The 14,724-nt window shown below is 45.6% G+C and overlaps 1 protein-coding gene across 2 annotated transcripts in view; it reads right to left on the bottom strand.

The window, feature by feature from the left end:
* Positions 1-11,591, bottom strand: part of SOBP (sine oculis binding protein homolog) — a 172,133-nt gene extending 160,542 nt beyond the window's left edge. The window contains exon 1 of one of the 2 annotated variants that reach the window (XM_047761947.1): positions 10,928-11,591. In XM_047761947.1, coding sequence (XP_047617903.1) covers positions 10,928-11,023 — 96 coding nt within the window. In that variant the 5' untranslated portion in view covers positions 11,024-11,591. The remainder of the gene's footprint in view (positions 1-10,927) is intronic. The other variant, XM_047761954.1, reaches the window with a different exon arrangement.
* Positions 11,592-14,724: the final 3,133 nt, after the last annotated feature.

Below are 14,724 nucleotides of genomic sequence, written 5' to 3'. Positions count from 1 at the left end.
AGTCGGACTTGTTTCTGCTGCACCATGACAGGAACTCCCAGAGAAATTTTTGAGGTAAGGATGTTTAGTAATGGGACAAGCTACTGTATTAAGGGAAGCTGTAAAATTTGCTTCCCCCAAATCTTCACCCAGAATGCCTCTCGAGGACTTAGAATAGGAAACTAGAGTCTCAGAGTCCCTTCCAGCTCTAAGATTCTGAAATCAAAGTCCTACTTATACAAGAAGTACAATATCTTTTGCAGAGAAGAATCATAATTACTGTGATCACACGTCATAAATTTTACTGAACAGCCACTATCTCAAATATTTTATCATTGTTCCCATAAACCATCAAAATGTGCCAGAAATTTCAAGATTCTGGCATCCAAATCACATTTTGCAGACTGCCTCTCGCCCTTGGAAGTGGCACAAAAATTCTCTCTCATACCATGTAGTCCAATTTGGGTTTGGAAAATAGGTCACTATAATTATAATGTCAAATATTCTTATAGGACTTTACAGTGTTTCCACAGCCTTTAACTCTCTTGTTCCTTTCAATTGCCCTATGAGTTAGGTATTTGATGTCCACAATAAACTTTTGGTGAACCCATGTGACATCCTCATTTCATGACAGAAAATAAGAGCTGATAGAAGGTAAATGACAGGCATGAGAGATCAACTAGTAAGTCAGAACAAAAATACAGATCTAATTATGCCAGGACTCTTCCTATCCTAAATTCTAGACAGTGCAATCTGTCAGCAATTCCAAAGGAGCTACCTCCTTGGACCAACTGAAGAACCCAAGAGAATTCACATCAAAGGATATTAGTGCCACATATAAAGAACTTTCCAACTAGGACATATCTACCTATGCCAAATCTTGGCTTGGTCAGATTTGACCACTGGCCTCTAGTATTCTTAATTATTTGTGTTGTTGGAATAGGATTTCTTAAAATTCACAATTAAAATTTAATCTTCTCATTTGACAACTTTTTGACATCACACCTGATTCTAAGACTGCACTTCTAATACTTTACCCTCATACCTCTTCTCCTCTCTTTCCAATTCCCCTGTCTCACCTCCAGGGCTCCTAAAAAGAAGCAAATCCTAACATTTAATCTGATAGCATAATCTTTTCCTAAAAATTTTCTAAAGGGTCACAGAAAGATAGTGGAAAGACAGGAAACATTGCTATTTCCTTTGAGCTCTTTCTACACTGACAAAATATATTTTTGTTGGAACTTAATTCCCAGAATGTTCGATAGACGCTTTCCTTATTCAACTGGAAGTACTGTATACAAGTCAAAGTTCAGTCCAAATGGCTTTTGTTTTTGTTTTGTCTTTTTAGGGCTGCACCTGTGGCATATGGAGGTTCCCAAGCTAGGGATCCAACTGGAGCTGTAGCCACCAGCCTATACCACAGCAACAGCAACGCATGATCCGAGATGTGTTTGCAACCTACACGACAAGCTCACCACAACGCTGGATCCTTAACCCACTGAGCAAGGCCAGGGATCAAACCTGCATCCTCATGGATGTTAGTCGGGTTCATTAACAGCTGAGCCACAATGGGAACTCCTAAATGGTTTGGGTTTTTTTTTTGTTTTGTTTTGTTTTTTGTCTTTCTGCTATTTCTTGGGCTGCTCCCGCAGCATATGGAGGTTCCCAGGCTAGGGGTCAAATCGGAGCTGTAGCCACCGGCCTACGCCAGAGCCACAGCAACGCGGGATCCGAGCCGCGTCTGCAACCTACACCACAGCTCACGGCAACGCCAGATCCTTAACCCACTGAGCAAGGGCAGGGACCGAACCCGCAACCTCATGGTTCCTAGTTGGATTCGTTAACCACTGCGCCACGACGGGAACTCCCTAAATGGTTTTTAATTGAAGGTTTTACCAGGTAAATAATAAAGACTTGACTGCAAGTCATTTCAAAAATCACAGTAATTACAAAGTCTCAAAATATCTCTGAAATGCAAGTACTTCCAGGTCTTCAAAAAGGACTAATGATTTTATTTTGAAAACACCAAGCACATTTTTCAATATAGGGTAGGAACCACTGATTTCTTTCATCTCAGGCCCTGCATAACTAAATGTCGATGTGTTTTCAACTTGGAATCCTACCCAGGAAAAAAAGATTTTCAGAGAGTTCCCATTCACTCAACTGAGGGAAAAGCCACGTTCTCCCTCTTTCCGCAAACATAATTCCCACTTTTCCTCCAAGTCTGACTGCCCTCCACAGAGCTAGTAAAATATATCATCTATCCCAAACCCACTGTAAGTTACTTGAAGACAAAAACTTTTATTTCATATTGTGCCCCATCTAGCACAATGCCTAGCACTTCGAATGTACTCTTAATAAATATGGTAACACATTTGGATACATTCAAAATATTTTTAATGTGTAAATACAGAAAGGTGATCAAACAAAATTCAGGAAATATGTTTCTTTCTTTTTTTTTTTTTTGCTTTTTTCTTTTATTTTTTTAAGGCTGCTCCTGTGGCATATGGCTAGGGGTCAAATCAGAGCTGCAGCTGTCAGCCTACACCACAGCCACAGCAACACGGGATCCAAGCTACAACTGTGATCTACACCACAGCTTTTAGCAACACGGGATCCTTAACCAGGTGAGCAAGGCTAGGGATCGAACCCGCATCTTCATGGATACTAGTCAGGTTCTTAACCTGCTGAGCCACAACAGGAACTCCAGGAAATCTGATTCTAAAAATAAATATGTGAGGAGTTCCCATTGCTGCATGGCAGAAACGAATCCAACTAGTATCCATAAGAATGAGGTTCAGGAGTTCCTGTAGTGGCTTAGTGGTTAATGAATCCGACTAGGAACCATGAGGTTGCGGGTTTGATCCCTGGCCTTGCTCAGTGGGTTAAGGATCCGGCATTGCCATGAGCTGTGGTGTAGGTTGCAGACGCGGCTCAGATCCTGCGTTGCTGTGGCTCTGGTGTAGGCCAGTGGCTGTAGCTCCGACTGGACCCCTAGCCTGGGAACCCCCATATGCTGCGGGAGCAGCCCTAGAAAAAGCAAAGACAAAAAAAAAAAAAGAATGCAGGTTCAATCCCAGGCCTTGCTCAGTGGGTCAGGTATTGCCAGGAGCTGTGGTATAGGTCACAGATGTGGCTTTGAATCTGCCTTGCTGTGGCTGTGGTATAGCCTGGCAGCTATAGCTCCAAATTGATCCCTAGCCTGGGAACTTCCATACACTGTGGGTGCGGCCCTAACAAGGAAAAGAAAAATGTGAAAGTTAAAAAAATTACAACTTCCGGTTCCCGTAGAGGCGCAGTGGTTAACGAATCCGACTAGGAACCATGAGGTTGCAGGTTCGATCCCTGGCCTTGCTCTGTGGGTTAAGGATCAGGCGCTGCCGTGAGATGTGGTGTAGGTCACAGACACAGCTCAGATCCCATGTTGCTGTGGCTCTGGCGCAGGCCGGCGGCTACAGCTCTGATTAGACCCCTAGCCCGGGAACCTCCATATGCCTCGGGTGCGGCCCTGGAAAACCAAAAAATAAAATAAAATAAAATAAAAATTACAATATCCAATATAATGAGCACTCACAGACTATTGGGAATTCAAGATGATTCAATTTTTAGAAAAGGTAACTTGACTCTACACAATAAAAACATAAAATTTTATATATCCTTTGATTCAGCAATTTTATTTCTAGGCATAGTAGGGACTATTCTAAGGAAATAGGTGCAAAAATATGCATGTTCAGGAATGTTTATCTCAGCGCTGTTTTCTTAGAAACAAACTACATGCCAAACAATAGGAACTTGGTTAAGTAAATTACAGTTTAGTCATGAAATGACTAAAATGGAATACTATCTTGCCACTAAAATATATGCTATGGATAAATTTTTACTGCCATGAAAAGCTATTAACAATATTTTAAGTTTTAAAAGGAAGGTTAATATACTATAAGACCATTTTTGTTTAAAAAAACACACATCATATACAGAAAAGGGCATGAAAAGACATATATCAAAATGCTAACAGTAATTGTGTCTGGGTGGGAAAATTACAGGCTTTGTTTTTCCTTTTGCTTATTCGTATTGCTTATTCTCCTACTGCTGTCATGTCTTTAATTTTTTAAAAATAATAGTTTTAATTAAAAATTAACATGTAGTCCTCTCATAGACAATGTCAATAATATTCACAGCCCTATGACAATAAAAAGGATCAGTGAGTTACATTACTTAACTTCAAAACATTCTGACATGCTTTATCCAAGAAAGTGGAGCATATGAGAAATACTATCAAAGGAAAAGGAAACCCCCAATCCTGAACAAATGACAAGGTGCAAAAAAAAAAAAAAAAAAGCTAGTATCTCTGCCAATTAAGATTTAAATGATGGTTATTTTTGGAAAATATTTTATCTCCCTTTTCACCTCCATGGGTTCTCACTGACTTCTGAAGTAGATTTCTATTAAGCATCATTGGACTCGCTAATTAAGATTTCTAAAGGGCTGGAGGAAGGAAGCTGCAGAAGAGAGGCAGATTCTTTTTAGGAAGTAGGAATTAAAATAAAATTGATTAGAGATCAGTTTCTAGCTCTATCTGTCCCCAGGTCTGGCCTAGGGCTGAGTCCAAGTCACCTCTCTTAACTCAGACCTAACGGAGAGGTTTTCTTTTAAGGTTCTACCAAGAAGGAGGCAAAATTTAAATAGCACAAAAGAAATATTGGAAGAGCCCTTTACAGACTTCAAAGTACTTTCACACCCATGACCCCACTGGTTCAGATGGCATCCTCAGACACGCCTCAAAGACATCCCACTGGAGGGTCATCCCTCTGGAGGGTCATCCACACACATGCTATAATAAGAGCAGACAGATTTACAATCTTGCTGCAGACCTTATTCATTAAAGCCCTGTTGTTTTTACCTGAACTACATACAGTTTTGGCTGAAATCCTTTGAAGATTTGGGTCTTCATTGGGGTCATTCTGCAGCATTATTCTCAGCCACAACGCAATGATTATAATGCAGTTCTAAAGGGTAGAGGACACATCACAGCACTAAAATTCAGCTCCAGTCTGGAGCAGCCCTGAGGAGAAAGTCTTGTTCTCTTAGTGATATGGTCTGAACTAGATGGCTGTATAGTTGTCATATGAAACCAAAATTGTGTTTCCACATATAAAAATCTATGTTGCTTTATTGTCTTGTTGTGGCACAGAGTGTACGAGTATGTCCCCACTTGTCTGGTTTTAATATGTGGCCGAGACATCAAATGTTCTAAAAAGGTCAAACAAATGTGTAAAGTTGTGGAGACCAGCCCTCGCTAACATTGTGGCAGGCATGGCAGGTGTGCAGCTGTGTGCAGCTGTGTCCTATCACAGCTGCAGCACTGGCCCCAAAATCACCAAGACTTGTTATATTGTTTTCCTGTCCATGCCAAAGCCATTGGCGCTAAAGCAGGCCAGAGTTCTACAACTCTTTAGTTACATAAAAGATATTAACATCCATCAGTCTCCAGATCCTAGAATATACATTCAGCAAATCTCACCCACCACATGCTTTCATGTCTGTTTACATGTTTCAATTGGCACCATCAAAAACAAAGTATTTTTTTTTTCATTCTACCCTGGAATATCCCTTCTCTTTTAGGAAAATATTCAATAATCTTATTAGCTTGAGAGTGCAAGTGTGGCTGACTTCCCATTCCGCAAGAGGAAGTTTTAGACTTCAGAGGTTTTTAAACGATCCACTGTCTACTACTTCTAATAATTTTTTTTAAGAAAAGAAGTATAAAGATTCAATAAGAAGGACCCTTTCTTAGAAGATATAAAGAGTCTGGTCACCCTAGCAAGACACTCTATTTCCCTTGAACTCTCCTTTTTCAGACAGTCACTTGCATTCACTGATATTTGCCTTTTTTGAAGCCCTGTTTTTGACTTTCCTTTAAAAACTGTTACCTCTTGGTTTCTCTGAGTCTGTCTTTCACACAAGGGGAGCAGAGCTTGGCTTCACAGAGCAGTGCTTGGCAAGCACAGAGGCAGGAAACGAAGAAGGGAATGAGTCTGTCAGACTCATTTTCTTCTAGTTCAAATGTTTATTTCAGATTCGGGAGGAAGTGCAGTGGTTCCTTTCCATTTCCTCCTCTCTGGAACCTGCGAGCTGTATAAGGCTTCGAGTTTTGCTCTACCACACATCATACTCACAGGTTCACAGATGGAGAAAGAGACTCTTTTCAGAAAAGCCCTGGTTTGAACAGAGCAGAATTCATAGCTCTCTGTGCCCTCCCAGGACTTTGCCTTATAGGTTGAGACTAGAGCCTCGAACAGAACAACTGAGCGCAATGAACAGGACAGGGCCAGTGGGCTCAGCAACACCCTGTAACCAGTTTCCAAGGGGCAAGGCCCGTGTCCCAAATGACATCCGTTCTCACCCCTGTCACATAGACACTGTAGACCACTGCTCAGCCAGGGAGGTCTGACATAATCTGAGAAGGCCACAGTGAGATCTGGTCCCAAGCCACTTTCTAGGTTCCTGAGACTTACTGTTTGTGACATCAGGATGGAATTTCAGGAGCAAAACTTAAAATTACCTGTTCTAGCAATGAGCTGATTTCAACCTTAAACATGCTGACTTTCCCAATTCATGCTCTGATATCTCTATTTAAAAAATATATATATATATGGCAAGCTATTTAATTCACTGCACTCACCAGCTCAGCTCTGCAACTTGCTTTATTGTCTGTGCAACTGACACAGGTCATTTTTAATGCCAAATGGAGACCATCAGAAACTAAACTAGAAAATCTTATGGTGAGTTTACTCCTAAACTCTAACAGATGTGCCTGACTCCAACTGTAGACATTAGGACTGATGCATAATTTTAGGTACAAATTACTTACTGAGAATATTTATAGACAGAGAACTTCTTCAGCAAGGACCCTGAGACAGTTAACACAGATTATACTGTACTTGAGCAATTGATAAGGAAGTCAGACATTGTAAATGCATTAATTATGGTTTGTCTAGGAAAGTTTCCAGGGCAGAGTGCTTGACCTAATCAATCACACCGGGTTTTGTCAGAGAGCTTTCAAAGATAAAAATCTGACTCATTACCTCTACTCACAGTTTAGATTTTTTTGAATTGTATCACTGTTTGGTAGTCACTAATCACATTCACCAAGATCTATGTGCATAAAATACATACCCTTAGGCACAATTATATTTATACCTACTCATATATTTACATTTACACATCCAAAATTATAAAACTTCTGAAACGAATTAACACAATACGTATCAGAATTCCCTCCTAAGATCCATTATGATAAATGTGAGCTAACAGTATATTGAAGGCATATTACACTGGCTACAATCACAATATTTGCTTTAGAAAACGAAAGTAGTGAAAAATACAAATGGCACTGACATCTGATTTTTGAAAATCCTTTCTATTGGTCACTAAATAATAAGGCAGATTGATTATAAGTACAGTATGAGTCTTTTTAATTAAGAAAAACCAGGATGAAGGGAGGAAAAAGAAAAGGAAAGATAAAGAAACAGCGTAAAGGTCATAATGAGACAAACATTTCTACTTGAAGCTATTTTCACTAAAGGACACTAAAGGGGAGCTATGCCAAGTCATGTACTTTTCACACACAAAATTATATTGTATCAAATTTAAATTTGTTACAACTGCCATGTACATTAAGCCAGTGATAACGAAAATGTAACTCAATATCTGATCTAGTGAAACAGCAACCAACATTAGCTCCCAGCCACATGAAGACAATCTTCAATGCCATTACTGGTGTCAGCTAAACCTCTGCCAGTTTGTCTTCTCCGGCCATTTTTAAATAAATATGTGACTATCTCAACTAGGAAATCTTGAAGGACGTCTCTACGATAAGGCAATTTTGTTGCTCATTCTCAGTGCCCTGCATTTGCTGTACTTAAAATAGACACTTGTACCAATGTCCTTTCTATTACCCGAAGAGGGGGAAAATCACATACACACCAGTCCTTTTTCTTTCAGCTTGCAGAGAAGCAACTTGATCCAACCAGTGTTGAAACCTGAGTAGGTCACTGTACACCACGATAAAATTCCCTAATCCCTGAGCCAAATCTCCCTAAGGGGGGCCTCCTCCTGATCCTCCACTTCCCAGGCTGACTTTTGCATTGCTCTCTCCTCTTTCCCCCTTTCATTTCCCCTACCTTCAAGCCTTGATATGTGATCTACGGTGAGGGCTCAGGTTTCCGTTTTTACAGCTTAGGCCGTGCTAGCTGTATACATTCCTTTCTTTCTGCCGGGCAGTGATTACTTACCAGAGCTTAGTTTACACTGGTCCAGATGAAAGCCGTTCAGATGAAGGCAAACACAGCCAGGCAGCTCCAGAGGCACCGATATGAAGCTGCACAAGGCCACATTGTGTTCTCGGTGACATTTTGTTGCACATATTTTTATACAGGGCAACCAACGTCTTATGTTACTCTACACTTTAGGTTTGGAGAGACTGGGGGGGGATAACAAAACCATGAGGTTTGGGGAGGGGTTTGGCTAATGCGGTTATTAATAGTAAAGGCAGAAAAAGAATGTGTTCGAAATAACCCTTCCACCTTCTGACTTTGAGAAATCACTTTTAAAATGAGGACTTGGGTGCTACTATATTAGAAGAATGTGTACTGAACAATCCTGCTAGAAATGGGAGTCTATGACTCACTGGCATGGTGTGCACTGACACGACTGAAGATTACGGCCTGGGGTCTCTTCTACATTGTTCCAAACTAGGGAGAAAATACTGACCCTTCAGGCAATTGAATTATTTGCCGTGGAAAACTTCTTATTTAATGCTGCTCTGTACCGAAATGATGAGGATTAAAACTTCAAACAGTAGGTGGTGATTTGGAAGAAAAATAACATTTTAAAAAGAGGAAATTCTGTGCACGAAGGTTAATTCCATACCTAGTCCTGCAGCATTGACTAAAAATTGTGTAATTTTTCCCCTTCGCACAATGTTGTTTTTGTTTCTTCCTCACCAGTTCAGACAAACATCTGTTATACTGTAGAAGGACAACTATCTCCCAAACCACGGAGTGCTCCTGCAGCCAAAGTCAACAACGTGAGCCCCAAGCATCGAGCACAGTCAGCCTTTATATCCAGCCGGGATAACATTTCACATGTTTTGATTAAAATTAGCTAATTTGTAATTCTAGAACCTATGAAACTTAAAAACTGCCATCCCTATAGATCACACTAGGCAGTGTTTTAAAGGGCCAGTGCACACTGTGATTTCTTAGTGGCTTTACCTCTCTCCTGTTCCTCCACCTCCAATTTAAAATGAAATAAAAAAGTAATTTGGAAGTGCAGGACAGGAGGGAAGGGCAAGTGAGGAAGAATGGTTACTGTAGACTGTTTGAATTCTATCCCCAGGGGAGGACAACTCCTACCAGCCTCTTAAAAAACAAAAACAAAACAAAACAAAAAACTATCTATCAATGGAAGCAATGGTGGTTTCCATCACAAGGAACGGCACTGATTTCCAAGGCAAATTTTCCTTAACTCTCCTTGGACTGATGCTGCACCTCATGCACTAAGTTTCTTACTCAGAAGTAAAAACCCTATTCCACAATGTAGACTGCTATACACATTTTCTGGAAGAAAGGAACTGTAAGCATATTTACTTAGGTACACATATAGGACGTATTATCCATGTGCCCCTTTCTAAACATGGGCTTCATACAAGGCACTCTCCAGAATATGCTTGTTCTAATCAACACAACGTCAAAGCACAATAAATTTTACTTAGTTGCTTGCTATTTTCATCACTAGTCTTTTAAATACCAACCTAACCAACCTGACCAAGTCACTTGGCAGTATTACAGATTCTATGCAGAAGATGGGGAATAAGACGGCTGCAGAATTAAACTTAACCCTCCTCCCCCTGAAATCTGCTGCTTGTTTGTAACTCACAGAAAAACAAAAAATAAAAAAAATAATAATTAAGAGAGACTCGTGAAATCAAGACAAAATAAAACCCTCACCGGGCAAAAGCTGCAACTTCCTGGAAAATAAGTGTGGTATGGGGGGGAAATCAGACGCGAGGGGTCCGGAGCAGAGCGGTGCTCTTGTGCAATCACTCCAATGCGCACAGCTGGAGCGCCAGGCTGCTGCGCTTGCCACCTCTGAAGCACCGCTGGCCTGGCCGGGAGCCCGGCCTCTCCGACAGGACTCCAGGCTGGCCTTTCCGAACAATGGGCAGGCGCTCTGCGAAGGCCGCCCCTCAGACAGCTATCTTTCAGCAGGGCTTGCCCGGGTCTGCTTAACTGGGAAGTGGAGCATGCAAAGGCGAGCGGGAGGCGGAGGCAGTCGAGTGAGAGGAGCCGGCAGGGGCGGACGAGGCGAGCCTGCGGTCAAAACGGTACCCAGACCAGCGTCGCTCGGGCCAAAACTCGCCCCGGCACTAACAGCCTCTTGGCACCCTCGCACCTAGTCGCAGCTGGCTACTAGGGGGCAAGCGGGATCAAGGAGCCGGGAGAGGAACTGGGGAGAGAGGTGGAATCGAGCGCTCCCCGGGTGCCTTGGCCCGGCGGCTTCTAACTTTGGAGGGATCCTAGGGATGGTGCCCGAAGAAGAGGACAAAACTAGCCCACCGACAAGGAAAACATCTTCATCAACGGGCCACTTGAGCCCCCGGTCCCCTCCCTCTGAAACGCGCCCGGACCAACCTGGGCTTTATAAGGTTAAATAGTATGTGGTTTCCCGGCCGCCCCCACCCCCATCAAATCTGAGGTAGGCAAATCTCGGGGATGCAGCCTGCGAGTTGGCCTCTGTTTTGCACCTGGAGGAGGAGCTGAGGCGTTCTGGGCATCCTACAGAAACTGACAAGCGCTCCCCTGTAACCCCCAAATCCATACAACGGCCCAAAGGGAGCAGGCGGAAGAAAGGGCTCAGGCTCTCCGGCCCCGAAGTCCAAAAATACCTTCATTTCCTCATTGATCTCCCTTTTCACTGGGTGAGCCGGTTTCCTGCTCCTTTTATTTTCCGGAGGTCTCCCTTCTTTCTCCATTTCTGCCATGTTTTTGTGTCTGGTTTCTGTGGAGATGAAATGGCTGCTGCCGCCGCCGGCGGTGGTGGTGGTGGCGGTGGTGGTGGTGGTGGAGGTGGTGCTGATGGTGGCAATGCTGGCGGAGGTAGCGGTGCTGGCGGGGCTGGGGCTGGGGTTGGGCGGGGGGAGGGAAGGCAGGCGCCTGAGAAGCGGGGTCTCTTCTAGCGGCGGAGAACGTCAGTGGCTGTCAGAGGGAAAGGTAGCTCGAGGAGTCTCGGGGATGCCGCCGCCGCCGCCGCTCCTGCTCCCGCTGCCGCCGCCGCCGCCGCCGCCAATGCCGCCGCTGCCGCCGCTGCCCCTGCCGCCGCCGCTGCTTCTGCCGCTCCCGCCGCCGCCGCCGCCGCCGGGCTGCATCCTCGGTGCCCCGTGGAGTCGTCAGCCATCTTCCGTCGCTCTGTCCGTCTGCATGGGAGAGGGGAACGAGGGCCGGGCGCGGAGAGAGCGGCTCTGGGCGTGCGTGCGTGGATGTGTGTGTGCGCCCGGGAGAGCACGCCAGCCCCGGCGCCCAGCGCCTCCCGCGAGCCGAGCCGGGGGCGGGCCGGGGGCCGGCGCCGGGAGGAGGGGGCGGGCGGGCGGGGGAAAGGTGGGGGGGGGGGCTAGGACAGCCCCCAGCTCCCGAGCGGGCGTGGCTTCCACCGTCACTGTAGACGCGGATGCTGCGCGGCTCCGGGGGCTGCTCTCGGCCGCTGGCTCATCCGCGCCGGGCACCCGCGGGACGCGGCGCCCCTCGCGGCCGCCACTTCGGTACGATGTCCCCCGGGCCCGTTCCGACCCTGGCCCTTCCCCTTAGCTCGGTGATGAGGGCTCGAGAGGGCTTGGAGTTGGGTTTTGAGCCTGAACTAGAAGGTGCTGAGGAAAAATGAATGAGGTTGAGGGGAGGAGGTCGGGCGGTGGGAGGGTCTGGGGACCCGAGGTCGCGAGGCTAGAGGGCCGCTTTCCTTGCCCCCGGAAAGGCGGACTGAGCTCGCCGCCTCCGGGTGGCAGCGCCGGGGTCTCGGGAGAAGGAACCCCCAGTCCCGACCTTCCCCCAGTTGCCAGGACAGAGTCCCCCTCCGGGGGCCACCTCAGGGCGCGTGAGGCTGGAGGCCCCTTGGAGAGGTCCCCGCGCCCTGTTCCGCTGGTCGCTAACGAGGCACGGGGTACGACTCTGCTTACAAGAAAGCTTTTGCCTCTCAATACCTCTTAAAAGTAGGACATCGGCCTTCAGCCCCCTGTTCTTTCTTTTCCTTCTGGTTCTCAATCACTCTCTCTCTCCCTCTCTCTCCTTCCCTCTCCGCCCCCCCCCCCACGTACAGACACACAGACACAGACACACACGTGTCTCACTACAAAGTAACAGCGTTATCCTGTGACCCCGCACACACCCTTGTCCTGGTGCCCTGGGTTTAACGCTCCCCCAAAGACTGGGTGCTGCTGAGAGCGTAGGGCCACGCGCGGGGTTCCATTCTCCGGGGGTCGGGACACCCCGATCACCCCGGGCGGGACCTTCTCCACCCGCTGGGATGCACTCGGTCTCCTCGACTTCCCTACGCGCGTCTGCTCTCCCCCGAGCGGTGCTCGCTCCCTCTGCCCTCGCTCGCCTCCTCTTTGACCCTCTCTGTCTACGCCCGGGGCCATGCTCCGATGGCATTTGTCCTTCTCTGGGTTGAGGCGTCGGCCTGAACCGTTTATTGAGTTTTTGAAGACACGCGGCCCTGAAGTGCTCGTAAGTGCGGCGGGGGACTGGTTGACGTCCCGGGCTTCGCTTTCCCGCGCCGCGACACCTCATAATAACCTGACACAATGCGATATGGGGGTGTCTATTGTTTCAGTGCGTGTTATTGTGGAGTGTGCATTGTGACAGTGGTGGAAATTAAAATTACACATTTTTTTAAAAGTACTAAAAGACAGAATGAATTCGGTGTGCAGGTATGAGTAATCTTTCCATTAAAATCTCAGTTTGGCCTGTCAAACGAGGCTCATCCTGGGTATTACATCGCCTAATTTGCATTTCGGCATTGTTTTGGTTCTTAAACGTCAAATTAGCTGTTTGGGAGCGTACTCGGAAGAGCTGAGTACCTCCACGTTGGCCGTTTTGCCTTTTAGCATCATTTTGTTTCGCAAAGGCCAAATAACAAATGCTTGGGAGTGTACCCAGGAGAGCTGAGTACCTCCTCTCGCCTCTTCTCTTCCCTGCCTGGAGGAAGCGAGGTGAAGCCGCACCAGGCTCCACGTGGCTCGCCGGATCCCTCCCTGGCAAGCGAGGAGGCCAGAGTTGAGCGGAGCCGAACCAGACTTCGCTTCTTCAAGGGGTCCGCGCCAAACACTTGCCCGGAGGAAAGTTAAATCCTGGGGCGGTTATCCGGGCCGCGGAAAAGTCAAGAGAAGGGGGTCTCTGAGGTTTCAGGGAGCGCTCTGCGGTAAAGCGGTCCCCTATTCAAGATTTTTCCGGTAGCCTCTGGGAGTGTACCCAGGTATACATAAGTTGTGAGCCCAGGTGCTCTGGTCGGACCTCGAAGACCTCAGCAGCCCACTGCGGACCTAAGACGACCCAGCAGCAAGGACGTGGAGAGGAGCCCAAACCTGTCTGCACTAACGCAGCCTCCCGCCCCCCATTTCCTGGAACGCTAACACAACATTCCCAAGTGTGTGAGAGTGGGTGTATTTCGCAGTGAGGAATAAGCATCCTAATGCCGTTTATTGAGCTGGAGAGAAGAAAAGGGAATCTTTTTTGGTTTTCAATCTGAATGTCATCCAAAACCTCTGATAAATAATACGTGGGCTGGAGTTTGTTTTCTCTGTTTTGTCCTCTTGGTCTTTAATGAGAAGTAGTGAGAAAAGTTTTTTTGGACTTTTGAGAACTGTGGAAACATATGTTGTAAAGTGTACACAAAGAGAGGTTTTTTGTCTTCTGGAAACATATTTAAGTCCCCTATCTTTCCTTTGGTGCCAGAACCATTACAATTGATTCACTGTTGTTCAGATGATATCAAATAACAAGTTATATAGCCCAAGTCCTAAAATACAGTTTCATAAGTTGGGGATAAAATAAACAGAAAAGGTGAACTGTAGCCCGAAGTTATATTTAGAGGCAGCTATACTTCCTGTAAAGAAAATTCCTTGCTCTGCCATGGTTCAGGCATTTAATAAAAATAATTACATTAATCAGCCACCTATTCCTTCACAGGCATATTCCTCCAGAAAACTGAGGTGAGAACATTGGACTAGAATCCACAATGCACGTCTTCAGTGACAGAATAAAAGCACATAAAGTATGTACGAGGAGACGTTTAGTCCAGAATAAACCTCAGAAATGATGATTGTTACACCTTGGCAATGACAAAGTGTAGGCTTCTTCAAATGTGCTACAGATGACAATTATAACAAGTTGGTGCTTTATGAATTTGGACATATTATAAGCCCAATAATGTATCCTGGATAACTTCATACATTCCATAAGAATATAACCCTATGTGGATAGGAACACTCTCATACTTGTCTTGAAAGAGCCTATTTTTTGCTTCTATGACTTAACTTGTGCTCCCCAATCATCAGTGCTCTCCGCCCCCCAGGGACACTCTCTCTCTCTCTCACACACACACACACACACACACACACACACATCCGGGACAGATCCCAGACATAGAAAATGTCTTCAATGTTCCCTTTACTAGGCCTGCCAGTCACCAAGA

This window comes from Phacochoerus africanus, chromosome 2 (genome assembly GCF_016906955.1).
Source record: "Phacochoerus africanus isolate WHEZ1 chromosome 2, ROS_Pafr_v1, whole genome shotgun sequence".
Lineage (NCBI taxonomy): Eukaryota > Metazoa > Chordata > Mammalia > Artiodactyla > Suidae > Phacochoerus > Phacochoerus africanus.
The sequence above is the reverse complement of the archived record's forward strand: the minus strand, read 5'-3'. Positions and strand labels throughout refer to the sequence as shown.